Here is a 21,030-nt window from a genome sequence, read left to right as displayed (position 1 = left end):
TACTTGGGACAGACGACTGTGACGCCGGGGCTGAGCATCTACTGCCGCTGCACTGTTACAATCTGGACAACAGAGTCCACGGAGCTAGGCCCGGCCCAGGATTGTGTGGTCTGGGACGGCAGGTAGGAGATTGCTAGGAGGCAAGGAGTATCGTGCACAGATTGCGAAAGACAGGCTTTCAACACACAACCAATGTATGCTTAACCAGATGCATTGATAGCTGCAGAACCGTTCTCCCAGAGAGAGCGTTCTGCCATCTCCTATATAGAACTATGAACAACCAATCAGAGCCCCTGCCTCACATGCTCAGCTGTGCGCAGTCGTGCTCCGTCGTGCTCAGTCGCGCTCAGTGCGTCTTGGCACTGACCCCACTGAGCACTCCCTGATTAGGTGCATCTTCCCTTGCCGAGAGCCCCACCCTAAATGCCGCTCCAGCCAATCTGCAGGGGGCGTTGCCCGCCCCCTGCACCTTTTGTTCATGGGATCGTAACATGCACCACACCTTCCAAAAGGATGCCAGAATTGCAAGCTGCTGAGCACCTACTACCGCTGTACCACACTTTCCAAAAGGATGCCAGAATTGCGAGCTGCTGAGCTACAATCTGTAGTAGGCTATGGTATGGTCACACATCCGTAGGCCTGCCCACAGCGCCTACGGTACCGTGCAGTGACAACGACCCTAATATTACAAACCACTCGACTGTTAGGGTCGTCTGTCTGTAAGGGAGCACGGGCTCCACAGAATGCTGGGGTTGGTAATTATGAAGATAGAACAAAGGGCAAGCTCCTATCGCACGGGTAATACAGTCAAATCGGAATGCCACTCAAAGTGTATGAGTGCAGTGAATGTGTATTGCTTGCTTGGAGAACCAAGCAAGAACTATCTAAGACCGTGGACACGGTCATCGTATTTATTTAATTATGTCGGGCCAGTAAGAGCACAGCTCTTACTTGCCCGGCAGGAAGGAGCTGCCTGGCGCCGGGCACTGCTAGCGTGCCGGGCCATTTGCCTGGTGCCAAGACCCTTCTTAGCACCGGGCACCGTCTGATTGGCTCTCGACGAGCGGGGCCCCCAGTCTTGCCTGAGGCGCCTGCCTCCTGCAGCTGGTCCAGTACGAACCAGGTTCGCCACACCTAATAGTCAAGTGGTTTGTAATACCTGGTCCTTTTTGAGAGGATGTCTAGATTACCGCAAGTTGTCAAAAAACAATGCAAATAGCCTTATTTGAATGCGCTGAAGCTTCTAGTCACACAGCTATTAAATATATACATATGCGGCTTGATTTGCAATATGCAGGTTGGTTTAAATTGGCAATAAAATTCGTAGTGTTGAGAAAGGTAAGTCAACTTAGCGAAGCTTACGTAAGGAATGTGACGAAGACTTTTGACTCTATGTTCTATATAAGCGATTAAATAGACTAAAGAGACGTAGAACGGAATTTTATAAAATCTATTATAATCTATATCATACAAAGGTCCTTGTTGACGAGGTACTTAGTTAACCTTCTATCGGAAGCAAGTAGCCGTTGGCGTACCTAAACCAGAACACATACTAGCAAACGAGATATTTACAAGAGCATCTTCCTAGGATCTTCAATATACTCCTTGACCTTGACCAGGAACTGGACAGCCTCTCTTCCGTCCAGCAACCGATGGTCGTATGTTAGCGCAAGGTACATCATAGGCCTAACCTCAACCTTGCCATTCACGACAGCAGGGCGGTCCTTGATAGCATGGAGGCCGAGAACAGCAGTCTGCGGGAGGTTGATAATCGGAGTTCCCATCAGTGAGCCAAATACGCCTCCGTTGCTGATGGTGAACGTGCCGCCAGCCATATCCTCAATCGTGAGTTTCCCGTCCCGAGCCTACATGCCAAGTCAGAACAATGCAACACATCAAAGCCGAGCACACTAGGGAATGAGCCATACCTTCTTGCCCATATCTGCGATAGCTTTTTCGATCCCAATCATGTCTAAAGTCTCCACGTTACGCACGACTGGGGTCACGAGACCCTTCTCGGTTGCAACTGCAACGCTTATGTCCACATAGTCTCGATAGACAATTGTGTCGCCGCCGTTAGGTCCCTCAATAGAAGCGTTCACACCAGGAAGATCGCGCATTGCGAGTACACAGGCGCGGGAGAAAGCACTCATGAATCCGAGCTTGACGCCCGTCTTCTTGAGAACCTCGTCCTTGTATAACTTGCGAAACTCCATTAGAGCGGACATGTCAACCTCGTTGAAGGTTGTTAAAGACGCCGCTGTGTTCTGAGACTGCTTGAGACGCTCGGCAATGCGCAGGCGCATCCTGTTCATCTTGACCTGCACAGCGTGTTAACAGCCCGAACTTGACCTTAAAGCAGAAGGTAGTGCCACTTACCCGTCGTTCTTCTCGGTTGCCGAGTGTGGCGAGATTCGGCGCCGAACCGTCGTCTTTCTTTTCGCCCTTCTTCTCGGGGGTAGGTGGCGCGGTAGGTTTGCTGGCTTCAGGTTTGGCCGCAGGCTCTGGCGTACTCTCGGGCTTCGCATCCTTCCCAGCTGCGGGCTCTTTCGCAGCGACATGCTTAGACTCCTTGGGTTTCTTCTCTCCACCTTCAGAAGGCGCGCCCCCGAGCTCCATTCGCACGATATCTTGACCAACTGTGACAGTATCCTCTTCACTGACCAGAAATTCTTTAATTGTCCCCGCTTCAGGTGCATTCACGGCGACGTCGATCTGAAACCAATAAATCATGTCAGGTCTGGTGAGGAGAATGCGTGCGCTCCCCTGGCCGGGGACAGAATGCGTACCTTGTCGGTCTCGATTGTCGCAATCTCTTCGTCCTGTTCAACAAAGTCGCCAATCTGTTTACTCCATTGCTTTAACGTGCCCTCGCTGATCGACTCTGCCATCGTGGGCACCTTGACAATCTTGTCTGCATAGGTTCGAACATGTTGGAACTGCAGGGGAAGGTGTCGAAGTGGCGTGTGCGAACCGCACGCCGAGAATTTGGGAGCAGCGCGTGCTACAATGCGGAGGCTTCGATAGAGCATATTGGCGTTGGGTGGCCACGTGTGTGTGGGATGGCTGGGTGAATCAAAGAGCAGGAAGACGGAGTCAGGTAATGCACAAGTGTGAAGGTTGGTTGTTAAGCCTGGGTCCAAGCTACGCGGCGCAAAATCACCGAGTATGCCGTGGGTGGAGTAGAAAAAAGACTGATGCGCGACCCTTGGTATGTAGGCAGGCACTAGCGAAGTCGGCGAATTGGTAAATTCAAATGAAGAATACAAGAACTAGACGCCAACTCTCTCTAACCATTTAAGAGGTTGTTGCCCTTGAGGGAACTCGATGTAAAAAAAAATCAAAAAAATTTAACCAGGGAATGCAGGCACTTGGCAGTCGGCAGCTTTTCCAGCCGCAGGTTTTGCTGGCTCTGTCTGGCTAAGGCCGCTTGACCTCAGACCGCAGGAGACCGAGCTGCAACATTGAACCTCAGGTACCTCACTAGATCCATATGCGGCAAGGTACGGGGATACTCCACTTAAAGTCGCCTGTTCATTTGCTCCAATAGAGTGCCAAGGTGGTCTGCGGAAAACGAAAGAATTGCTACCATGGGTTTATCCGATCATGCCTTGCGGAATATTCCCGGCTCGCCAGTTAGACGATGCCTGAGGCGCCCGGTTTCTGCACTAGCGAGCTCGTCAATCCACAATCTCGATTGAGCTCAACATCACGACGAAGTTCGACGTCAGGCCTCAATTGACACTCCTAACTGCGCGCCTGGTTGCGAGAAAGTTTTTCGGTCAGGTCCAGTCGTTGATTCCAGCGCTGACGCTCAACAAAAGACACCGGTCAATTCCGTTGCCACCACTAAACACGCGACGATCTCAGCCACTTGCTCAAGATGTCGACAAAACAGGCTGCATTGTAAGTAGACGAGGCAATAATCTGATAGCTACGCTCAGCCGACTAACCACCGCCGTAGGTCCCTTTACCGTCGCTCCCTAAAGCTTGCGCTCGACTGGGCAGTCCATCGGCACTTGTGGCGCGGCCAAGCTCTATACATACGCTCCTTATTCGAGAAGAATCGAACCGTCACAGACCCCAGACAACAACGGGTTCGTGCCACATAAAATGCACAAGCCAAAGCGGACCGTGGCCCGGGGAACTAACGACATCCATACAGGCATTGCTGAAGGAGACAGAAAAATTGCTTGACAAGTGGAAGCACCCGGATCCCTATTGTCACCCGACAGCTCCTGGAGGTATGTGTTGCAAAGAGCATGTGGCTTGAGAGTGCGTATATCTAACCGCTATAGGATCAAAATATGAGAGAAATTTGCCTATCCACAACATCGATCGTAAGCCTTACGAGCGTCCTCTTGATAACTCTCCGTTGCTAATAACTTGCCATCTGCAGCCCCCCCACCTGATTTGAAGTTTTAAAGTTAGGTAGCACAGAAGGGTAGCACTGTATATAACGAACAGCCATAATTCGAGGATGCAACTAAGTCCCAAACTTCCAAGCCAAATGCTGTAAAAGAGATTCAAATACAAAGTACAAACGAAGTCGGCAACATGGCAAATCATCCAGAACCAGAAAAGTGCAAAAACAGATGTATAGTTCAGAAGATGTTCTCATTCATGACCATGACCATCATGGAACTAATGTACAACCTAAAGCGCATGAAAGCAACCGTTGACCCGAAACCGTGACCCCATATCATGAACCCAACGTGCCGACCAGAAAGCAAAGGGAAAAAAAACCAAGGCCCAATCTACAACTCTTGACTCGCGTTCTTGCCAGTCTTGCCACCAGTCTTCTTGGGAAGCAGATCTATTAAAAACCAGTTAGATGAGATGAGGTGCACAAGCTAGAGATTAACGTACTCTGGTGAATGTTGGGCAGGACACCGCCTTGCGCAATGGTGACGTGTCCGAGCAGCTTGTTGAGCTCCTCGTCGTTCCGAATGGCCAGCTGGAGATGGCGGGGGATGATTCTAGTCTTCTTGTTGTCACGAGCGGCGTTGCCAGCAAGCTCGAGGATCTCGGCAGCGAGGTATTCTAGGACAGCCGCAAGGTAGACGGGAGCACCAGCACCGACACGCTGAGCGTAATTGCCCTTGCGAAGCAGGCGGTGAACACGGCCGACGGGGAAAGCCAGGCCGGCCTTGGAAGAACGACTGCGCAGGAGTTAGCGAGATACGTTAAGACGCGACCAGAAGACGCGACACTTTCCAGTTCAAAAAGCATGACATCCCAGCCAAGAGAGGAAAACGAGCGTGGAAGCCGTGACTTACGATTGGGCATTCTTGGACCCGCTGGCCTTGCCGCCGGACTTGCCGCCTCCAGTCATTTTAGTGGATTATTGGGAAGTTGGGTGAGAGAGAAAGTTGCTGGACGGGAGGACAAAAGGCCTTTGTGTTGTGGTGGGATGCGAGAGCAGAAGTTTGGTTGATGGAAATGGTGATGAAGTGGAAAACTTGGATGCTGGCGGGGGACGTGTGAGTTAAGTAGTTTTCGCGTAAGGTTGTTGCGAGATCACGGATCACCCACACCTTCCTGGGTGTTGATCGGGGGCTTTGGGACTAGTCCAGAAGCGGAGTTTGTGCAGGGCGGGGTGGAGAACGCGCGTGGAAGTAAAAACACAGCAGCGAAAAATGGGGCACAGCAATTGGCTACCAAAGCCACGTTGCAGTCAGCCACACGCGAATCAGGCTCCGACCGAATGACCCACTTGCAAAATTGTGGTTGACTGCAATATTTGGCCCCAGCCACGGTCCGTCCTCGTGCCTCTACTATTAAATTTCTTTTTAGTGAAATCAGAGGAGGCTTGATCTTTTGAACCGTCCGCAGCTGTGTTGCTTGCTTTCCGTATTTTTGTTCTGATGCTTAATATGGTGTGTGTGCGCACTGTCCTGGTCATTTCTCTTTATTTAATAACGGCTTTGTGCGAGATTTACTCCCCGTTGCGTTAAACCATATTTATTAGCCTATTTTTTTCTTCCGACCTAATCATGTTTTGCTGCTGTTCGTAGTTGGGAGTTTATCAGTTTCCACACTGCCCCATTTGGGGATGGGACAGGTTAAGTTGAGCTGGGGTGGCCAGACTTCGCCTTCCGAGTCCTTTCTCGATGCTTGGATATATATTCAGCTGGGAAACGTCGCGTAGAGAGCTGTAGCAAGCTTTGAAGTGTCAAATAAACCATCTTGTAGTTATGCCGGGCGCGATCGGTTAGCTGAGATATATTGGCTTTTATTCTCTCCTTCTGTGCATGCTCAGTAGCTAGGCCGTTGTTCTCCTCTTCACCCTCGGGCCGAGAAATCAGTGATGTAAGAGTAAACCATTGTAGCTCCCGTCAGTTCTAACAATGGACCCAACTTCGTGGCACGGTTCCCCCAAGAGTGTCATCGATGGTACTCAGCCTCTCTTGGTTTCCCAAGTGCCACAGCAGAAGAGTGACGTCCATCTGGGCCGGTTTGATAAGCAGTAGGGAAACGGAGACATCGGTATCAGGGAGATGAAATAGGCCAACAATAACATTTACAGAGTATACTTAGCAGATATGGAAGGATGCGCATAAGTTGTCGTAGTAGGCAAGAGATATTTAACGCATTACGGAGCAAACGTTTACATATTGGACTTCTACATGGCTGATGATAGAGATAAAAACATAAAGGACATCGCCTCCTGGGCGTTCAACAGTATTGAGGGTGGTAAGCTCTCGGAGTAGTCATCTTTGGAGACTCACTGGCGGCAGGAGACTTGTGATCTCTTCTTGCGTAAAAACGCGTTAGCTGCCGCCGGCGTGTCCCCGTGCGGTCCCGTCAATTCCAGGTTAGAGGGGCTTGTTGTGACGCTCGAGCCACCGCGACACCGGCTGCCATTTGAAAAGCCGGGTGGGCAAGGCTGGGCGTTGCTTTGTGCCTTATTTTTTTTCGCCAAATCACGTTTTAGTGGGTCCCTGCTTCCCACGCGCCCCCCAAATCAATCAGTCAATCAGTCCTACCGCCCTGCCTGTCGCGTTCAGCTACAAAAGGGTCTGTCCCCTCGCCGACTTCATTTCTCCTTCCATCAACCATTCCTCTCCGCACTCCATCCGCATCTTCGCACCTCACCGCAATATCCATCCATTACAACTGATCCGTACAACTGTCAACTTCACGACATTTTCAATCGCCAAAATGCCTCCCAAAGCCGCCGACAAGAAGCCCGCGTCCAAGGCGCCTGCGACCGCGTCCAAGGCCCCAGAGAAGAAGGATGCAGGCAAGAAGACCGCTGCTTCCGGCGACAAGAAGAAGCGCACCAAGGCACGCAAGGAGACATACTCTTCCTACATCTACAAGGGTGAGTTGTTTGATCATCAGCATCCCCAGTCTTGCCACCCCTTCAAAATTTGCTAACGCATCGCAGTCTTGAAGCAGGTCCACCCCGACACAGGCATCTCCAATCGCGCAATGTCGATTCTCAACTCGTTTGTCAATGGTGAGTAGTCGTCCATCTTCAGATACAGACCGCCTCGTTCTAATATACTTTCGCAGACATTTTTGAGCGCGTCGCGACTGAGGCTTCCAAGCTTGCCGCATACAACAAGAAGTCCACCATCTCATCCCGGGAGATCCAGACCTCGTAAGCAGTCCCTCTTTGTGCGAATCCATCAAGCTTGCCATATTAACACTGGTCTCGCAGTGTCCGCCTCATCCTTCCCGGCGAGTTGGCGAAGCACGCTGTTTCTGAGGGTACCAAGGCAGTCACCAAGTACTCCTCCAGCACGAAATAAACCGGTCTTCGTTGTCTCTTTCTTTTTCTCTTAGGGCATAGGATTTGCTTGGCATTTGGGTGTCATGACGAGACCGGCCGAGGCTCATCAGTTCCTTGGAGTCTCTTAATGCAATGCGTTACGGATGGTCTGCTTTTTGGGGGCAATGTCTTCTCACGGTCAATGGGGTTTTGCGGTTGTACTATACACTTTGATATCGATCAAGGCTTCGGACGAAATGAAATCGTGCACATGAAACAACGCGGCTTTTGAACGTTACAAATCGCGAATATTAAACATGGTTTATCATGCGGAAGTCTAGTTCGCATGTGTTCGAGACTGCTGGGTTAGCTTCCGTCGTGAGAAGATGCTGCACATGGGAGTACGTTTGGAGAAACCGGCAAGGTCGGTTACCCACTGCTAACATCTTATCCCAGACCTGCCTTGGATCTTTTCACGACTTGGGCGACAGGCTCCAATATTCCCTTATTCTCGATGGCACCCAGAGCCATGCCCTTACTCCAGCCCATCTTCTCCATCATGGCATGGCCCTTGTTGTCTTGGCCCAGTTCCGGAGCTGACGCCCCGGCAATCTCTCCCTCACGCAACATGATGGCCTTGTTACTAGATCGCCCACCTGGGGTTGGCGAGTTAAGGAAGGCCTTGCCTTTCACGTCGAGGCGATGGAAATACTTTCGTTTGATCCATACCGCAGCCCTATTGACGTGGCTAGCCACTTCTTCCTCCTGGTTCTCCGCGTACTTCACTGTATGCTTCGTTCGATAAAGGGCCGGGCGTCGCTGATCCGATTTGCCAGTCGATTGAGACTTTATCTTGAACTTGTTTGCAAGTTCATGGAGAAGCTTTCGAGCTTGTTTGTCCATGGGCGGAAATTGGATGCTAAACGGGCGGGCTTAGTTAGCTGCGTCCAGTTCTGTGTTTGGAATTACTTACGTCTCTGCAGGGCTAAGAAGAAAGGACACGAGCTCTGTTTTGATATCGTCAAGCTTCATTCCGGAGTGATATTTGATCCGTAGGTCATCTGGGTTCGAATTCTTGCGAAGAAGTCCATTTGCGCGAAGATTTTCACGCTCCAGTTTGCGGTTCTTCTTTCGCTCTCTGTCATTTTGCCAGGCGGTTTTTAGCGCTGTCTCCAGCTCTGAGTCCGAGACGTTGAAGGCAGGGGGCTGTTTGCTACGACGGCTTCTACTTGGTCGTTGACCAGGTTGAGTCCAGTCCGTCAAGTTCATTTCGACGAATGACTCGGCAACCGAGGTAGCCGGTGAAGTACGATGTTTGCCCAAGAGGCCAAGCTTCTCCTGTTTGGCGAAGAGTCTAGCGAAATCCTCGCCATCAATTTCGGATTCCACGCTTCCTTCATTTTCGCTGCCCGCTGCATTTCGCTCGCCGTCGTCGCCCATGTTGTTATTGGGAGTGCAGGGCCCTGCTCCAACTTCATCATCCGATGAAGTATTTGTGGCTGGTAATCCCCCCTGATCCCCAAACCCGGAGTTAAAGGCACCGTGGTCACCACCGAGATCTCTCTGGGTGTTGAAGGGTCGCAACCGGGTTGCAAGTAGCTCTCTATCCGACTGCTCGGCTACGTTGGCGATATAATCAGCTAGGATGATGTCCTCTTCGTCCTCTCCATCCTCACTCGCGTCTTGGGCAACTTGTTGCAGAAAACGCGGGCGATTCTGACTCGATGACAGTTGGGCAACCTGGTGTATCATGCTGTTTGCGCGAGAACTACCGATTGTCACATCTCGCTTTTTGGTGCAAATGTCGTCACAGTTAACTAGCAAGTTGGGCGTTTTCTCGGGCTCTCCAAGACGGTTACCCGGATGAACAGCGCCTTGAGTGTTAGCAGACCTGCCCCTGAAAAGAATAACTTCATCGCCCGAATCGGACGCATCAGGTGAGTGCGGAGATACTATATCTGGGCGAGAGCGCGTGTTGCGCATTTCCTTGTTTCCCTCTAGGTCAAAAAAGAAAACATTGCTGGATGGGTTCATAGGACCAGGGGAGGTGGCGAGAACGTTGCTGTCACCGATAGAGTTCTGGGATGCTACCGCCTCACGCTTGACTGTTGTGAGAATAGCGACGGTAGTATTGACGTGCGGACTGGCTTCCACGTCGGTATTTTGCTCAAGCGTCTTCCCGTCGTTTTCACAAATCTCTTGGCGCCCCTCAGCAGCCCCATCGTCAGCGGAAGGTAATTCGGCGTCTTTCAGCGGCTCAATAAAACCAGCACTGATGAAAACGACAGGTTTTTTTCTAAGCCCGGCATCTTGACCACAGGTGAGCTCATGAGACCTTGTATTTCTCGCTTCATCCTGCATAGTGAATCCTATCGAAATATCAGATACCGGGTGTCGAAGACATCAAGGGGAAAGAAGCGGATGTATTTAGTTGCATACCATTTGATTGTAATGTCGGTAAGCCGCCACGGGGTAAATTAATAGCCCTGTTCTGCACGGCGGCAGAATGAAGACGAGAAGGTTTTGGAGCCGTAGGCGGGCGTTTGTTCCTCCTCTGGGGCATGGTCCCGACGTTGAGGCGAAGCCAGGTGAGAATGAGAAAAGGCACAACCTGTTGGTGGGCTGCAGGTCTGTGGGTGTAAATAACCCGTAATCATCCAGTTTGTCTGGGCGTTCTGGTTCTAGGTCTCGGCTCTTGCACAATCCTGGACACAGTAAAAACAATCGTCCTGTAGAAGGCAAGGCGGGTTGCCAGGCTGCCGCTCGCAGGTGACTGATTTACTACAAAGTTCTATCGACAAATCCACAGAGTATAAACAGAGTAAGCATTTGTAGACTGATGAATGAGTGGGTTACTTTCTAATTTATGCCTGGGGAAAAAGCATAGGCATGGCTGCACGTAAGGGTTAGGGTTCCGCTTTCTGGGCCAACTTCGCTACTAGGTTCCAGGCTGCACAGGTAGCTCTCAAGCGGAGCCCCCCTACAACTCCGAACTCAGATGACATACATCGCATACGCCTATCCTCCACATAGCCAAGCGCTCCTTGTCCGTTCAGAACCAGCCGCGTATTAAGCTGCGATGAGAAAGCCCTAATATTTTCTTCCAGATATAGGTCGCGAGGTAGACTACGTACGGAGTAGTCAGCGTGCTTTCTCATCTATTTCCGACCCTCGCTCAGACACCGGCCCTCGTCCTGGCGGCCCACGCCAGCCTGCCCCCGTCTTTCCATCTCAGTAGAAGACGAAGGACCGAAGCCGCCTTCCTACAAACCGCCGAGCTCTTGCTAACGGCGGTGCATTCCTCACGTTTTTCGAGTCAGCCCAGGGGCCATTCGTCGGTAAAACCCTCTCCATCCTACTCCCGCCCAGCGCGATATCGATGAAGTCGACTCGGCCCAGTAGTGGCAGTGGAAGCTGGCAGTCTTCGGTCTCGGGCACGTCTCCAAAGCTGGCGAGCGCAATGGAGGTTGCCATCGCTGGTGCGGCAGAGGTTGGTCGTGTAGGCCGCCGCATCTTCCAGAAGATTTGGGACCCCGAGCCCGTGAACGACCGCAAAGCCAACGAGCCAGCATGGTGTCTAGGTCATGCATACACTCTCGACACCAAGACATACGGCTCGCCGTTGCTTACTGCGAGCACACCCCCAACCGATACAGCAGATGTGGCCGAAACTGGCCAAATCTCCTCCGCAAGTGTGCGGGTCCCCGCCACGCCTCCCGAGTCGGTTGCTAGTAGTTTTGATTCATCGCTTGCGTATGAAGAGCCCGGACAAGATGGTGGATGGCCCCCTGCGTTCCTCGATGACTTTGAGTCCCGGATATGGATGACGTATCGCACAGGCTTTGAGATAATTCCCAGGTCTGCCGACCCCAGAGCATCGTCTGCTCTATCGTTTACCATGCGGCTCAAGACATCGTTTGGGGATCAGGCAGGCTTCTCTTCAGACACTGGCTGGGGCTGCATGATCAGATCGGGTCAGAGTCTGTTGGCGAACGCTATTCTCACCGCCCGTGTTGGTCGAGGTATGTTCACTACATTTGTTTGTGTTATAACCTGAACTAAGTGCGGCTCGTTTCAGGATGGAGACGATCTACAGAACCGGAGGCCGAACGTGAGGTGTTGGCGTTGTTTGCTGATGACCCACGCGCCCCATATTCCCTGCATAATTTTGTTAAGCATGGAGCTGTGGCATGTGGAAAGCATCCCGGGGAGTGGTTTGGCCCGTCAGCGACTTCCCGGTGCATTCAGTAAGTCATGCCATGGAAAAGGTCATGTGTGGACACTATCATTGACATGAATAGGGCTCTGTCTAATGGACACGAAAGCTCCTTGCGAGTTTACTCCACGGGTGACCTCCCTGATGTCTATGAAGATAGCTTCATGGCAGTCGCGAATCCCGATGGCCTGGGTTTCCAGCCAACGTTGATATTGGTTTGCACAAGGCTTGGCATCGATAAGATTAACCAGGTCTACGAAGAGGCTCTTATTTCTACATTACAAATGCCTCAGTCTATTGGGATTGCTGGGTAAGGACTCATCCACCCGTCGGCTCATTTCAAAAAGGAAAAGAAAAACCGCTAACCATCCTAGCGGCCGTCCCTCGTCTTCCCACTATTTTGTGGGTGCCCATGGTCAATGGTTGTTCTACCTGGATCCTCACCATCCAAGGCCAGCTCTACCCTACCACCAAGATCCAAAAGACTATTCGGTAGAGGAGATAAACTCTTGCCATACCCGACGGCTGCGCCATCTCCATGTTGGTGACATGGATCCCAGCATGCTAATTGGGTTTTTGATCAAGGATGAGGAGGACTGGGATATGTGGAAGAGCTCCGTGAAGCATGTCCAGGGCAAAGCCATCATCACAGTATCCCCTAACGACCCGGCGCGAGGGATTAGCTCAGGCCGAGCGGAAGCTATAGATGAGGTAGAAACTCTTAGCGACGATGATGCCGACACGGTATTTGAGGCATAATTAGCTCGGTCTCTAGACACAAACTTTGTATTTGAGTATTTGGCGAGGCTCTGCCTGTATCTTTCTGGATGGGGCGTTGTGTTAATTCGGGACTTATAACTTGGCGATCCAATACTTCACGGTCCTTTGTGCCACAAGCCCGTCCCATAGGTGACCCGGGGCTTGCATTATTTTTTCCAACTCTAGTCAGACGTCGGCGCATCCCGTCGTGACTGATGTTTGTCACGTCCCCCAGAAGCATGCATGCTGAATCAGCTCAGATATCTGGCGCTGGTTTTACCGATACTACCTCTGCTTCTTGCTCACCCCCGCTTTAGGAACGAGGGCAGCATGGCTGTACTCCTTGATATGGGCAAATAGTTTGGATCGAGACGTAAAACTTCCACTGCAAACGGCGCATTTGTGCTATAGTTGCCCATGTTAGCTCGGGTTGGGCGTGAAGCCGGACATGGTCGTCACTACTTAGATACTTACCGAATCCTGATCACCAGTGCTGATGGCCTGACGAGCCGCCTTTTTCTCCCTCTTCAACTTTGCTTTACCGACTTTCTTGCCAGGGCCGTCTTCATTCAGTGTCAAATGGCCGACACTTGAAGTTAAGGAGTCTGTCTCCTCCGCTTCATCGCCTTGGGTCTTTGGCGACTTCGTAGGATGGGCCAACCTAGAAAGGAGACGATCGGCAACTGCCGAACGTGATGTGTATTCGTCATCATCCTCGGTTGTAGGTGAGGTAGTTGCCCCCTGTTTCAACTCTTCCTCTTGTTTGGAGACAGACTGCGGACGTTGTTCTGTGATATCTGGGGTATAAGTCGCCTCTGGAGAGGCAACTGCGACATCAGCGTCGACCACACCCTCAGACCTCTCAGACCCCCGTTGAGATGTCGAATTGCCGTAAAGGTCCAACTCTGCGTTCTCCTTTTTCATCCGCCGCTGCAGCTGCTGGACGGCCTTGATGTGCTTTTTGCTCTTCTCGTGCGCCTCGAACTGGTTCTCGCTTTTGAAGGTCTTGTTACATACGACACATTCAATGTGCTCGACCTCGGAATCCTCATCTGAGAATGAGAAATCGACCTCTTGGCGCTCTCTGTCATCTCGTGATCTTGCCCATTCCGGTACTGTGTATTCAGCTACCTTTACTTGATGGGCTGCCCGTGACCGGGCAGCCTGAGCAGCCGCTGATTTGCGCAAGATCTGTTGGCGTTCGGCCTCGGACTGTGTGTTCGGGATGTAACGAGGGTCTCTCTTTTTGACAAAAGTCACTAGTGACAAAACAGCATCGTTGAACTCGCGAATGCCCTCGTCACGGAACTTCTTGTTTTCTTTCTCCATGAGCCGGCGAACACGGCGGTCTGGAGCATCGCTGAGACGGTATTTGTCTTTCCAGCTAAAGGACTTTCTGGTAGAGAAGCTAGACCATGTCTTGTAAAAGAGCTTAGCCACTGCGTCGTAGTTGTCACTAGCCTTGCCAAATGGTGGATATTCCACTGAAATAATCCCATCCCACTCGCATGTAGTAGTCTCCTCCACCGCAAGCTGGTCAAAGAAAGCATTTAGTATCCCAAAGAAGCCTCTGGAGCTATCGGTCATTGGTACGCTTGAGTTGAAACGGCCCATTAAGGAGAATATAGTTGTCGCCGATGTGTAGCGGCTACCAGGCTGCTCCGAAGGTGCGCCGCCACTAACATCAGGATCGCCGCCAAGGATGGCATCACGATGAGAGTCATACCAGGCACGCTCTTGGGGGTCGGATAAAATCTCGTAAGCAGTTTGGACTTCTGCAAATCTCCTGGTGGCGTTCTCGGTGTCGTTGAAGTTTCGATCCGGATGCAGCTCCAAGGCCTTTTTTTTGTATGCCTTCCGGATCCTGGCTCTTGGTCAGAGGTGGAAAATAGGAAGGGCGGTAGGAGAACATGAACGAGGGATACGGGCTTGAGACAGCTATACTCACTCATCGTCGCCAACCAGCCGGTCCACGCCAAGAACCTCGTAGTAGCAGGTCTTGCTAGTTCCTACTAGGATAGGCTGGCCACTGGCCCTCGGGGTTGATTGATCTGCCCCCATCTGCAGGCTTGTATGGAATTTGTTTGCAAAGTGACGGCTACCTAGCTATTGGGCGGAGTCACGCGATCAAAGCCTTGAGGTTGCCTTTCCTATATACCCAGTATTATTGGGTAGAAGCGAGGGGCAGTTTGAAAGCTTTCTGTGAGCACTAAAAACTGCCTATCCAAAACTCATCGTCGTCTTCGCCGACAAAATTCCACACTGTGTGGATATTGTACTAAGATGTACTATAAATGTACATAGTACGTGTAAATGTACCTTGCATGCCACCGCAACGTCCCTCCAAAGCGGTTATTCGCACGGTAAGCCCAAGCCGTTGGATCTTGAGGCGGGGCAAGCCTTAGCTGTAAGGAAGGAACCCTACAGGGTGCCTAGGTAAGGTAGGTAAGGTATGTACAGTATTGGTTCAGCGAGATCACCTGGCCCACACGCAAGACACGGCAAGGACGACTAGGAAGGAATTTGGAAATGCTGGGAGTACCGCTAGGTAATTGGGGTTTTCTCAAGCTTCCACGGCCAGGCGGAAAGATCGCCATAGGAAGACGATTGGCTATGCCGATTAGGCTTGTATTTCTAGCGTTCTTGATCTATGAATTCGCGGATCGCAACATCGCCACTTATCCCCTGTGATCAACCAACGGACTCACAGCGTCAGGTCTCCAAACCAGGAAGTTATTCAGATCCGAACAGACGTCGACAGTGTGTCGTGCCTCGCGGCTCAGCCTCGTGCTGATTGAAGACTCTTCCCGTCATGCGCACGCTCTCAAATACCCAGGAACTTGTCTAGTCGGAGGGTACAGAGCGATGAAATTCGGCCACTCGTTCAAGGAGGCCTTGGAGGGGGCGGCCTATCCCAGTCACTGGGTAGAGAGGGCGATTCCCTATCGAGAGCTCAAAAAAATCTTGATCAAGGTTCGAGAGGAGCTAATTAAAAAGGGTTATGACCACGATACCCTTCACCATCTCCTCGAAAGCCGTAACGCCGAGTATAACCTCCTAGCGGGAGATTCACAATTTTTACGGCCTAGGCTTGTCGTGCGCCCAGAGTCTAACACTTCGCCGTTGCCTTTGCCGGAGCTAGAGCCAGAGCCAGAGACAGAGGGCTTTACGACAATCACATCCTTGGCAGAGTCTAGTAGTGCCTTGAAGCTACATGGAAATGAGCCTCTCCCCCAAAAACAATACCAAGCTGATCAGTGGGGATGGGTGAAGATTCCCCTAGATGCCGACACTAGGTTCTTCGCTGTCCTCCAGGCCGACGTTAATGAGCTGGATAAACTACAAACCAAGGAGCGGCAGTTGATGAACGACGACATCCATGTTCTTGGCAACGAGATATTCGAAGTCGCCAAGCCCCGGAAGGGGCTCTTCCATCTCTCAAAGTCAGATCTATATCGGTGGCGCGAGATATTTGAGCTTTACCTTGCTGCTCAAGTCTTCTTCTCGACCGTGGAAACAGCCGGCGGTACCCGAACCAGCGAAAAGGCGCGAAAACAACTCGTCTGGTTCCAGGACGAGGTCAATAAGCGACGACTCTTGCACAGGTTCAAACTTGAAGCCAGCGCTATTGCTTATTCACGATTTCTGTCACTGAATTCAGCACTACTCAAGAATCTGCAATTCCAGGAGCTTAACCAGACAGCTGTCACCAAAATCATCAAGAGTGGGTAATACACCAGGCAGTGTAATTCTAGTCATAACCTCCTATCGCATCACGAAGAGATATATATCTGTGAGAAGTACAGACAAGTCCCGGGACTTGGTGCTTTCCATAGAAAAGAAAATGTCCCTTTTTCGTATTTTACCTCGCGCTCTCATTACGAACCCATCCTGACTTGGTCTACAGAATTCGACAAACAAACATCGCTGGGAATAAAGGACGTGTTTCCCAAAGCCATGAATTCCGCCCACTTCATCGCTGAATGTATTTCCAAGGACATCTGCGCACAAATGTCCCAGGAGGTACTCAACATTGTTCCACAGGTCGCAGACTACACATGCACAATTTGTAGGTCACAATCTGATTTGGCTCATTGGCAATGGCCGGCAAGCTGTATCCTAGATGACTTGATTCCGTCGAAATATTGCTGACTCTGAATAGGCCTTTCTATCTGCTGGCTGCCCATACAGCTCGACTGTAGACATACATTTTGCATCCGCTGCATGATCAAGATGCAGAATCGAAATAAGAGACTCTGTCCGCTGTGTCGTGCTAATACAGTCATGCTAGCTACTGAAGGCATGCTTTCCATTAACCCATTGTTCTTCCCCTCCCCCCCCCTCCAAACACTCGTACGTCTGTCACCCATACTGATACAAGATTTGGTATAGCGCACATAGACGCGAAACTCATGGTTTTTATGGAGCGTTGGTTTCCAAAGGAGACGAAAGAAAAACAAACCTACAACGAAATAGAGCGACGCAAGGAGCTCCTAGGCGAGACTGACATAGATACTGGATGCTCCATCATGTGAATACCGGGAGAAGCAGAAATATGGCCAGGGAAAGGTCCATATCACTCGTTAGGGCACGTACATGATGTTATGTGGTAGTAACCATAATTTTAATGGTCTTGACCATCAGCACGCCCCTCGTCATTCGAACAGTGCCTTTTCTGCAGCGCTCAGGGCAGACTTGAAGATATTTACAATATGCTCTGTTTCCTCCAGGCCAACACTGATGCGAATCAGGTGAGGATCCACGCCAAAACTAGCCGCCCAGTCCAATTCCTGATAGTGAGCCAACAGCACATACGGAGAGGTGAGTGTGAAGTTAGTTCCGAGGCTAGGGCCCTTGGCCGTGTCAATCGTGTCGAAAAAAGCGACGGCCTGGGACTGGCGGTGGAATACGACTGACAGTAGTCCTCCATAACCTCCATCAGGCAACTTGCAGATCTCGTAGTTAGATCTCCAGTTACCATATTTTGGATAGTATAGCATCTTGACAAGTGGGTGAGACCGAAGCACATCACAGATGGCCTCCGCGTTTGTATTGATCCTGTCAATCCGTGACGCAAAGTCACGGCTGTTGCGTTCCATGAAGATGAGGTCTTCCGGCCAGTAGGTATACTCAAACTCAGTCTGCGCATACGTTTTGAGGGCGGAGTAATATCGGCTATCCGGGTTAAAGATGGCGCTACCTCCCATTACGTTGCAATCTCCCGAGAAGATTTTGGTGAGGCTGCTCACGACAACGTCTGAAAACTGCAAAACGTTGATATTGCCGAAGGTGCCGATGGTCTCGTCCACCACAACAGCAAAATCGTACTTGTCGGCGAGCTGGCGGATACGAACCAGGTCTGGACAGGTCAGCAGCGGGTTCCCTGGAAATTCGCAAAAGAGGCCCAGAAATCTTTCCCCTCCCTCGAGCCGCGCTTCCAAGTCATCCAAGTCCGACTCGGACGCATGGCCATAGAAGACGCACCCGGGCCCGAATTTTTCGAGAATCTTGAGTGTGTCGACATAGGGAAAGCCAAAATCGATGCTCTTCATGCTGCCCCGAATGTCAAGTAGAGCGCGGTGGGCATTAAAGATGGCGTTCATGCCGCAGGGGAAAAGGTAAACGTCGTCCTCCTTGAGGTTGACAATCCCTCTGGAATTTGCGTTCATCTCAGGGATCGGCGAAGTCGAGAGTTCATGGTCGCTTGTCACCGCACCGGCAATCCTCCTCCGGATTGCGGATTTAGCAGGCTCGACAAAGGCTATGTCGAGATTTCTGCCGAAACGCTCCTCCAGAAACCGAGATGACTCCTGAGCCTCGCGGATGACTCCAGGCTCCTTTGCCGGGGAGGTGGGAGAGGCGTCACTGGAGATGGGCGTCTTTCCTGCGTCAATTGACGACATTCGCCGGTATCGTTTTGGTCCCCTGCAGGGCTTTTGAGCGGCCGCGGAGGGGCTCTTGGGCCCATCGTCGAAACACAGTAGGCCGTCCTTGAACAGGCCGTGGCAAAACTCCGCCCTGCGACTAGAGACACCGTCACCACTGTGCTGCCAGTACTGCTTCGCGAAAGGAAAGGCCTCCTGTGAGCACATGACAGCCGCGATGGAGGGGCCGAGAGGTTCTAGGGCGGCCGAAGCCGGGTTTGCCACGTCTAGCACCAGGTGAATGATCTCGGGATTCCTGGCGACGCCAGGGGGGCCGCGTGATTTGACGAAAGCCACACAGCGTTTGGCGATCTGCCGGGTCGGGAAGAGCATGGCGTGTAAGCCTGGGCTCCCAAACATGGCTACAATGTCGTTGGCAAAAGCCTCAATGCTTCGGTGGATGAAGAATCTAGGACTCGTGTAAGCTTCCGTGCACCTCGGTGACGATGCTAAGAGTCATACCTGGGGTAGCCAGTCGTCATGCGACGAACAACCCAGTCCTGGCCCTCCTCGTAGCCGACATTTGCATCCCAAGTTGGTAGCGAGACACTCACGGCCTAATAATTGTCAGAAGAGGCCGTCACCTGTCAGCGTGTAACATCTTGAGAATGGGAGAGAGGCGGGAGGGCTGAGGTGAGGGGGGGGGACGCACATGTGCCGTGTCCGGCGGGATGGACTCCCCGAGATCAAAACTCGGCATCTTTGCAGGAAGAAAGAGGCACGAAGCCGGTCAGTGTTGGTATGAATCACAAGCACGTCACTGTTCTACCATGTTCTTTTTCTCTCCTTTTCCTAGAGTAAAAATTAGAGGGGGATTGATTGATTGATTGAGTGATTGATTGATCGGGGGCAGGGTTTCCTAGGTTAGAAATGTAAAGACGGGCGTCTTATTTGGAAAGACTTCACTACGCTGGTGGGCGTGAGCTTTGCGTGGAGAGGATGAGATGACTTGGACGGCTTAGAATGGAAGCAAGGTTAGTTGTTGTAGACCCCCATCCCGGTTTAATTTGTTCCACATGGCCGCCACAATGCTAGGGATGATGTGCCCAGCTTACACCTTCCTATGTATACCTTACTTCCGACCATCGGAGCTACAAGACTGATAACCTAAGGCAAAACTAAAATTTTTGTGGAAGGAAACAGAAACGGCGTGGGTTTACGATCAACGTATTCGACCTACTAGTCAATCGCGCTGTCTAAAATACCCGACGTAAGACGCCGCTGCCCTGTTACGCAAATTAATCAAGATCTGGAAATAGCTCGTCCCTTTAGATAAGTTGAAGATTTATCCACCTCAGGTCAAAAGGTTCATCGAAACCTCAAAGTAATGACGGGACCTAGGTACTGTACGGGTACCACCTAGTGTAGGTGGATACCCTACATTACCTTCTTTACCTGGTACAACGGGGTACCAAAAGTGTTGCGCCACCCACTTACACACCCTTTTCTTACAAAAATCACAACTTCATCAATTTGAGGCTAAAATAAGTGCAAAATATACCAAAATGATCCTCATTCAATACTTGATCGGCCCGGCCTTTGAATGCCTAAGTAAATCCATCCTTTTGGGCATAGAATTCACCAATTTCATCATGACTTCAGGGGTAATTTCCGCCCAAACCTCCTCAATAGCCTGCGCCATCTGTGTGACGTGTTTAATCCTGTGCCTTCGTGCCCCTATTTTGAGCTTCATCCAGTGCCATAGATTCTTAATGGGCGAAAGATCCGGGCTTTGTGGCGGCCAGTTAAGGGTTCTAACGTCGAAAAAGACCTAGGAACCCGTTGTGGTGATAGGAAGCTCCATTCTCTTGTATCTGAACGCCGTAACCGTACTTTTCCTTCATTCGGTTGTAGAAAGGAAGGAAACGAGGAATAAAGATCTGATCGGTATATTCCTGACGGTTGAGACGGGTCCCCTGACGGAGTATAACAATAGGCCCTTTTTCAGGGCCCATAAAACATAGACAGTCATGGTAGTATTCCTCGCCCAGGGACCGTGTAACATAGATTGAACGGCCGTCTTCCCCGACTTCGAAGTATACTTCATCTGACCAACAGATCAGGGTCCAGGCAGTGTATTTATTGACACGGCGGAAGACTAGGCGCTTCTCCTTGTTCTTGGGGGAAACTCAGGGCTTCTTGCGGGCACGCCGGCGACCTTTATTGGCTTCCTTGAGGAGCCCTGGACCGTTAGACGGTTGATCTTGTACCTAGACTTTGAGTGCGTTCCAAGGGCTACAAGGGTGTCTGTTCGAGACAGCGTTGTATGACGAATCAGCCTTCGATTCGCCTGGTCATCGAGCGTCTTTTGGCGCCCGCTTCTAGGCTTTGAGCCGAATGGGTTTTCGAGGCTATTGGCCAGGTTTTGCGTTACTTTTTGTATGGTCCTGTTGACAGTGGACCTGCCGGCC

The 21,030-nt window shown here is 51.2% G+C and overlaps 9 protein-coding genes across 9 annotated transcripts; 4 read left to right on the top strand and 5 right to left on the bottom strand.

Moving 5' to 3' along the window:
• Positions 1 to 1,424: 1,424 nt before the first annotated feature.
• Positions 1,425 to 3,392, bottom strand: B0T26DRAFT_718713 (uncharacterized protein). Its single transcript, XM_060442390.1, has 4 exons — positions 2,790 to 3,392; positions 2,380 to 2,715; positions 1,929 to 2,321; positions 1,425 to 1,865 (listed from the first exon to the last, which is right to left on the bottom strand). Exons 1-4 carry the CDS (start codon positions 3,030 to 3,032, stop codon positions 1,569 to 1,571), a joined length of 1,269 nt encoding a protein of 422 aa, XP_060295188.1. The 5' UTR covers positions 3,033 to 3,392; the 3' UTR covers positions 1,425 to 1,568.
• Positions 3,393 to 3,883: 491 nt separating this feature from the next.
• B0T26DRAFT_742364 (uncharacterized protein) lies at positions 3,884 to 4,425 on the top strand (the record flags this gene model as incomplete). Its single annotated transcript, XM_060444100.1, has 5 exons — positions 3,884 to 3,906; positions 3,965 to 4,097; positions 4,166 to 4,244; positions 4,299 to 4,340; positions 4,400 to 4,425. 5 exons carry the CDS (start codon positions 3,884 to 3,886, stop codon positions 4,423 to 4,425), a joined length of 303 nt encoding a protein of 100 aa, XP_060295187.1.
• Positions 4,426 to 4,757: 332 nt separating this feature from the next.
• Positions 4,758 to 5,335, bottom strand: B0T26DRAFT_648587 (histone H2A; the record flags this gene model as incomplete). The annotated part of the gene is made up of 3 exons (XM_060438010.1): positions 4,758 to 4,816; positions 4,870 to 5,162; positions 5,280 to 5,335. The coding sequence occupies 3 exons, from the start codon at positions 5,333 to 5,335 to the stop codon at positions 4,758 to 4,760; spliced, it is 408 nt and encodes a 135-aa protein (XP_060295186.1).
• A 1,829-nt stretch (positions 5,336 to 7,164) lies between these two features.
• Positions 7,165 to 7,760, top strand: B0T26DRAFT_648885 (histone-fold-containing protein; the record flags this gene model as incomplete). Its single annotated transcript, XM_060438040.1, has 4 exons — positions 7,165 to 7,327; positions 7,394 to 7,465; positions 7,522 to 7,609; positions 7,670 to 7,760. 4 exons carry the CDS (start codon positions 7,165 to 7,167, stop codon positions 7,758 to 7,760), a joined length of 414 nt encoding a protein of 137 aa, XP_060295185.1.
• A 263-nt stretch (positions 7,761 to 8,023) lies between these two features.
• B0T26DRAFT_858721 (uncharacterized protein) lies at positions 8,024 to 10,554 on the bottom strand. Its single transcript, XM_060447725.1, has 3 exons — positions 10,160 to 10,554; positions 8,694 to 10,089; positions 8,024 to 8,639 (listed from the first exon to the last, which is right to left on the bottom strand). Exons 1-3 carry the CDS (start codon positions 10,281 to 10,283, stop codon positions 8,168 to 8,170), a joined length of 1,992 nt encoding a protein of 663 aa, XP_060295184.1. The 5' UTR covers positions 10,284 to 10,554; the 3' UTR covers positions 8,024 to 8,167.
• Positions 10,555 to 11,180: 626 nt separating this feature from the next.
• On the top strand, positions 11,181 to 12,695 carry B0T26DRAFT_742360 (uncharacterized protein; the record flags this gene model as incomplete). Its single annotated transcript, XM_060444099.1, has 4 exons — positions 11,181 to 11,742; positions 11,799 to 11,967; positions 12,022 to 12,246; positions 12,311 to 12,695. 4 exons carry the CDS (start codon positions 11,181 to 11,183, stop codon positions 12,693 to 12,695), a joined length of 1,341 nt encoding a protein of 446 aa, XP_060295183.1.
• A 285-nt stretch (positions 12,696 to 12,980) lies between these two features.
• B0T26DRAFT_742371 (uncharacterized protein) lies at positions 12,981 to 14,756 on the bottom strand (the record flags this gene model as incomplete). The annotated part of the gene is made up of 3 exons (XM_060444101.1): positions 12,981 to 13,100; positions 13,170 to 14,559; positions 14,644 to 14,756. The coding sequence occupies 3 exons, from the start codon at positions 14,754 to 14,756 to the stop codon at positions 12,981 to 12,983; spliced, it is 1,623 nt and encodes a 540-aa protein (XP_060295182.1).
• A 388-nt stretch (positions 14,757 to 15,144) lies between these two features.
• B0T26DRAFT_858711 (SPX domain-containing protein) lies at positions 15,145 to 17,230 on the top strand (the record flags this gene model as incomplete). The annotated part of the gene is made up of 4 exons (XM_060447724.1): positions 15,145 to 16,419; positions 16,603 to 16,764; positions 16,858 to 17,052; positions 17,088 to 17,230. Exons 1-4 carry the CDS (start codon positions 15,561 to 15,563, stop codon positions 17,228 to 17,230), a joined length of 1,359 nt encoding a protein of 452 aa, XP_060295181.1. The 5' UTR covers positions 15,145 to 15,560.
• On the bottom strand, positions 17,208 to 19,186 carry B0T26DRAFT_377053 (cystathionine gamma-synthase-like protein). The gene is made up of 2 exons (XM_060434692.1): positions 19,082 to 19,186; positions 17,208 to 19,028 (listed from the first exon to the last, which is right to left on the bottom strand). Exons 1-2 carry the CDS (start codon positions 19,099 to 19,101, stop codon positions 17,351 to 17,353), a joined length of 1,698 nt encoding a protein of 565 aa, XP_060295180.1. The 5' UTR covers positions 19,102 to 19,186; the 3' UTR covers positions 17,208 to 17,350.
• Positions 19,187 to 21,030: the final 1,844 nt, after the last annotated feature.

The sequence above is a fragment of the Lasiosphaeria miniovina genome (genome assembly GCF_030549165.1).
Source record: "Lasiosphaeria miniovina strain SMH2392-1A chromosome Unknown B0T26scaffold_5, whole genome shotgun sequence".
In the NCBI taxonomy this organism is placed as follows: domain Eukaryota; kingdom Fungi; phylum Ascomycota; class Sordariomycetes; order Sordariales; family Lasiosphaeriaceae; genus Lasiosphaeria; species Lasiosphaeria miniovina.
Note: the sequence above shows the minus strand (reverse complement) of the source record. Positions and strands in the feature narration are given on the sequence as shown.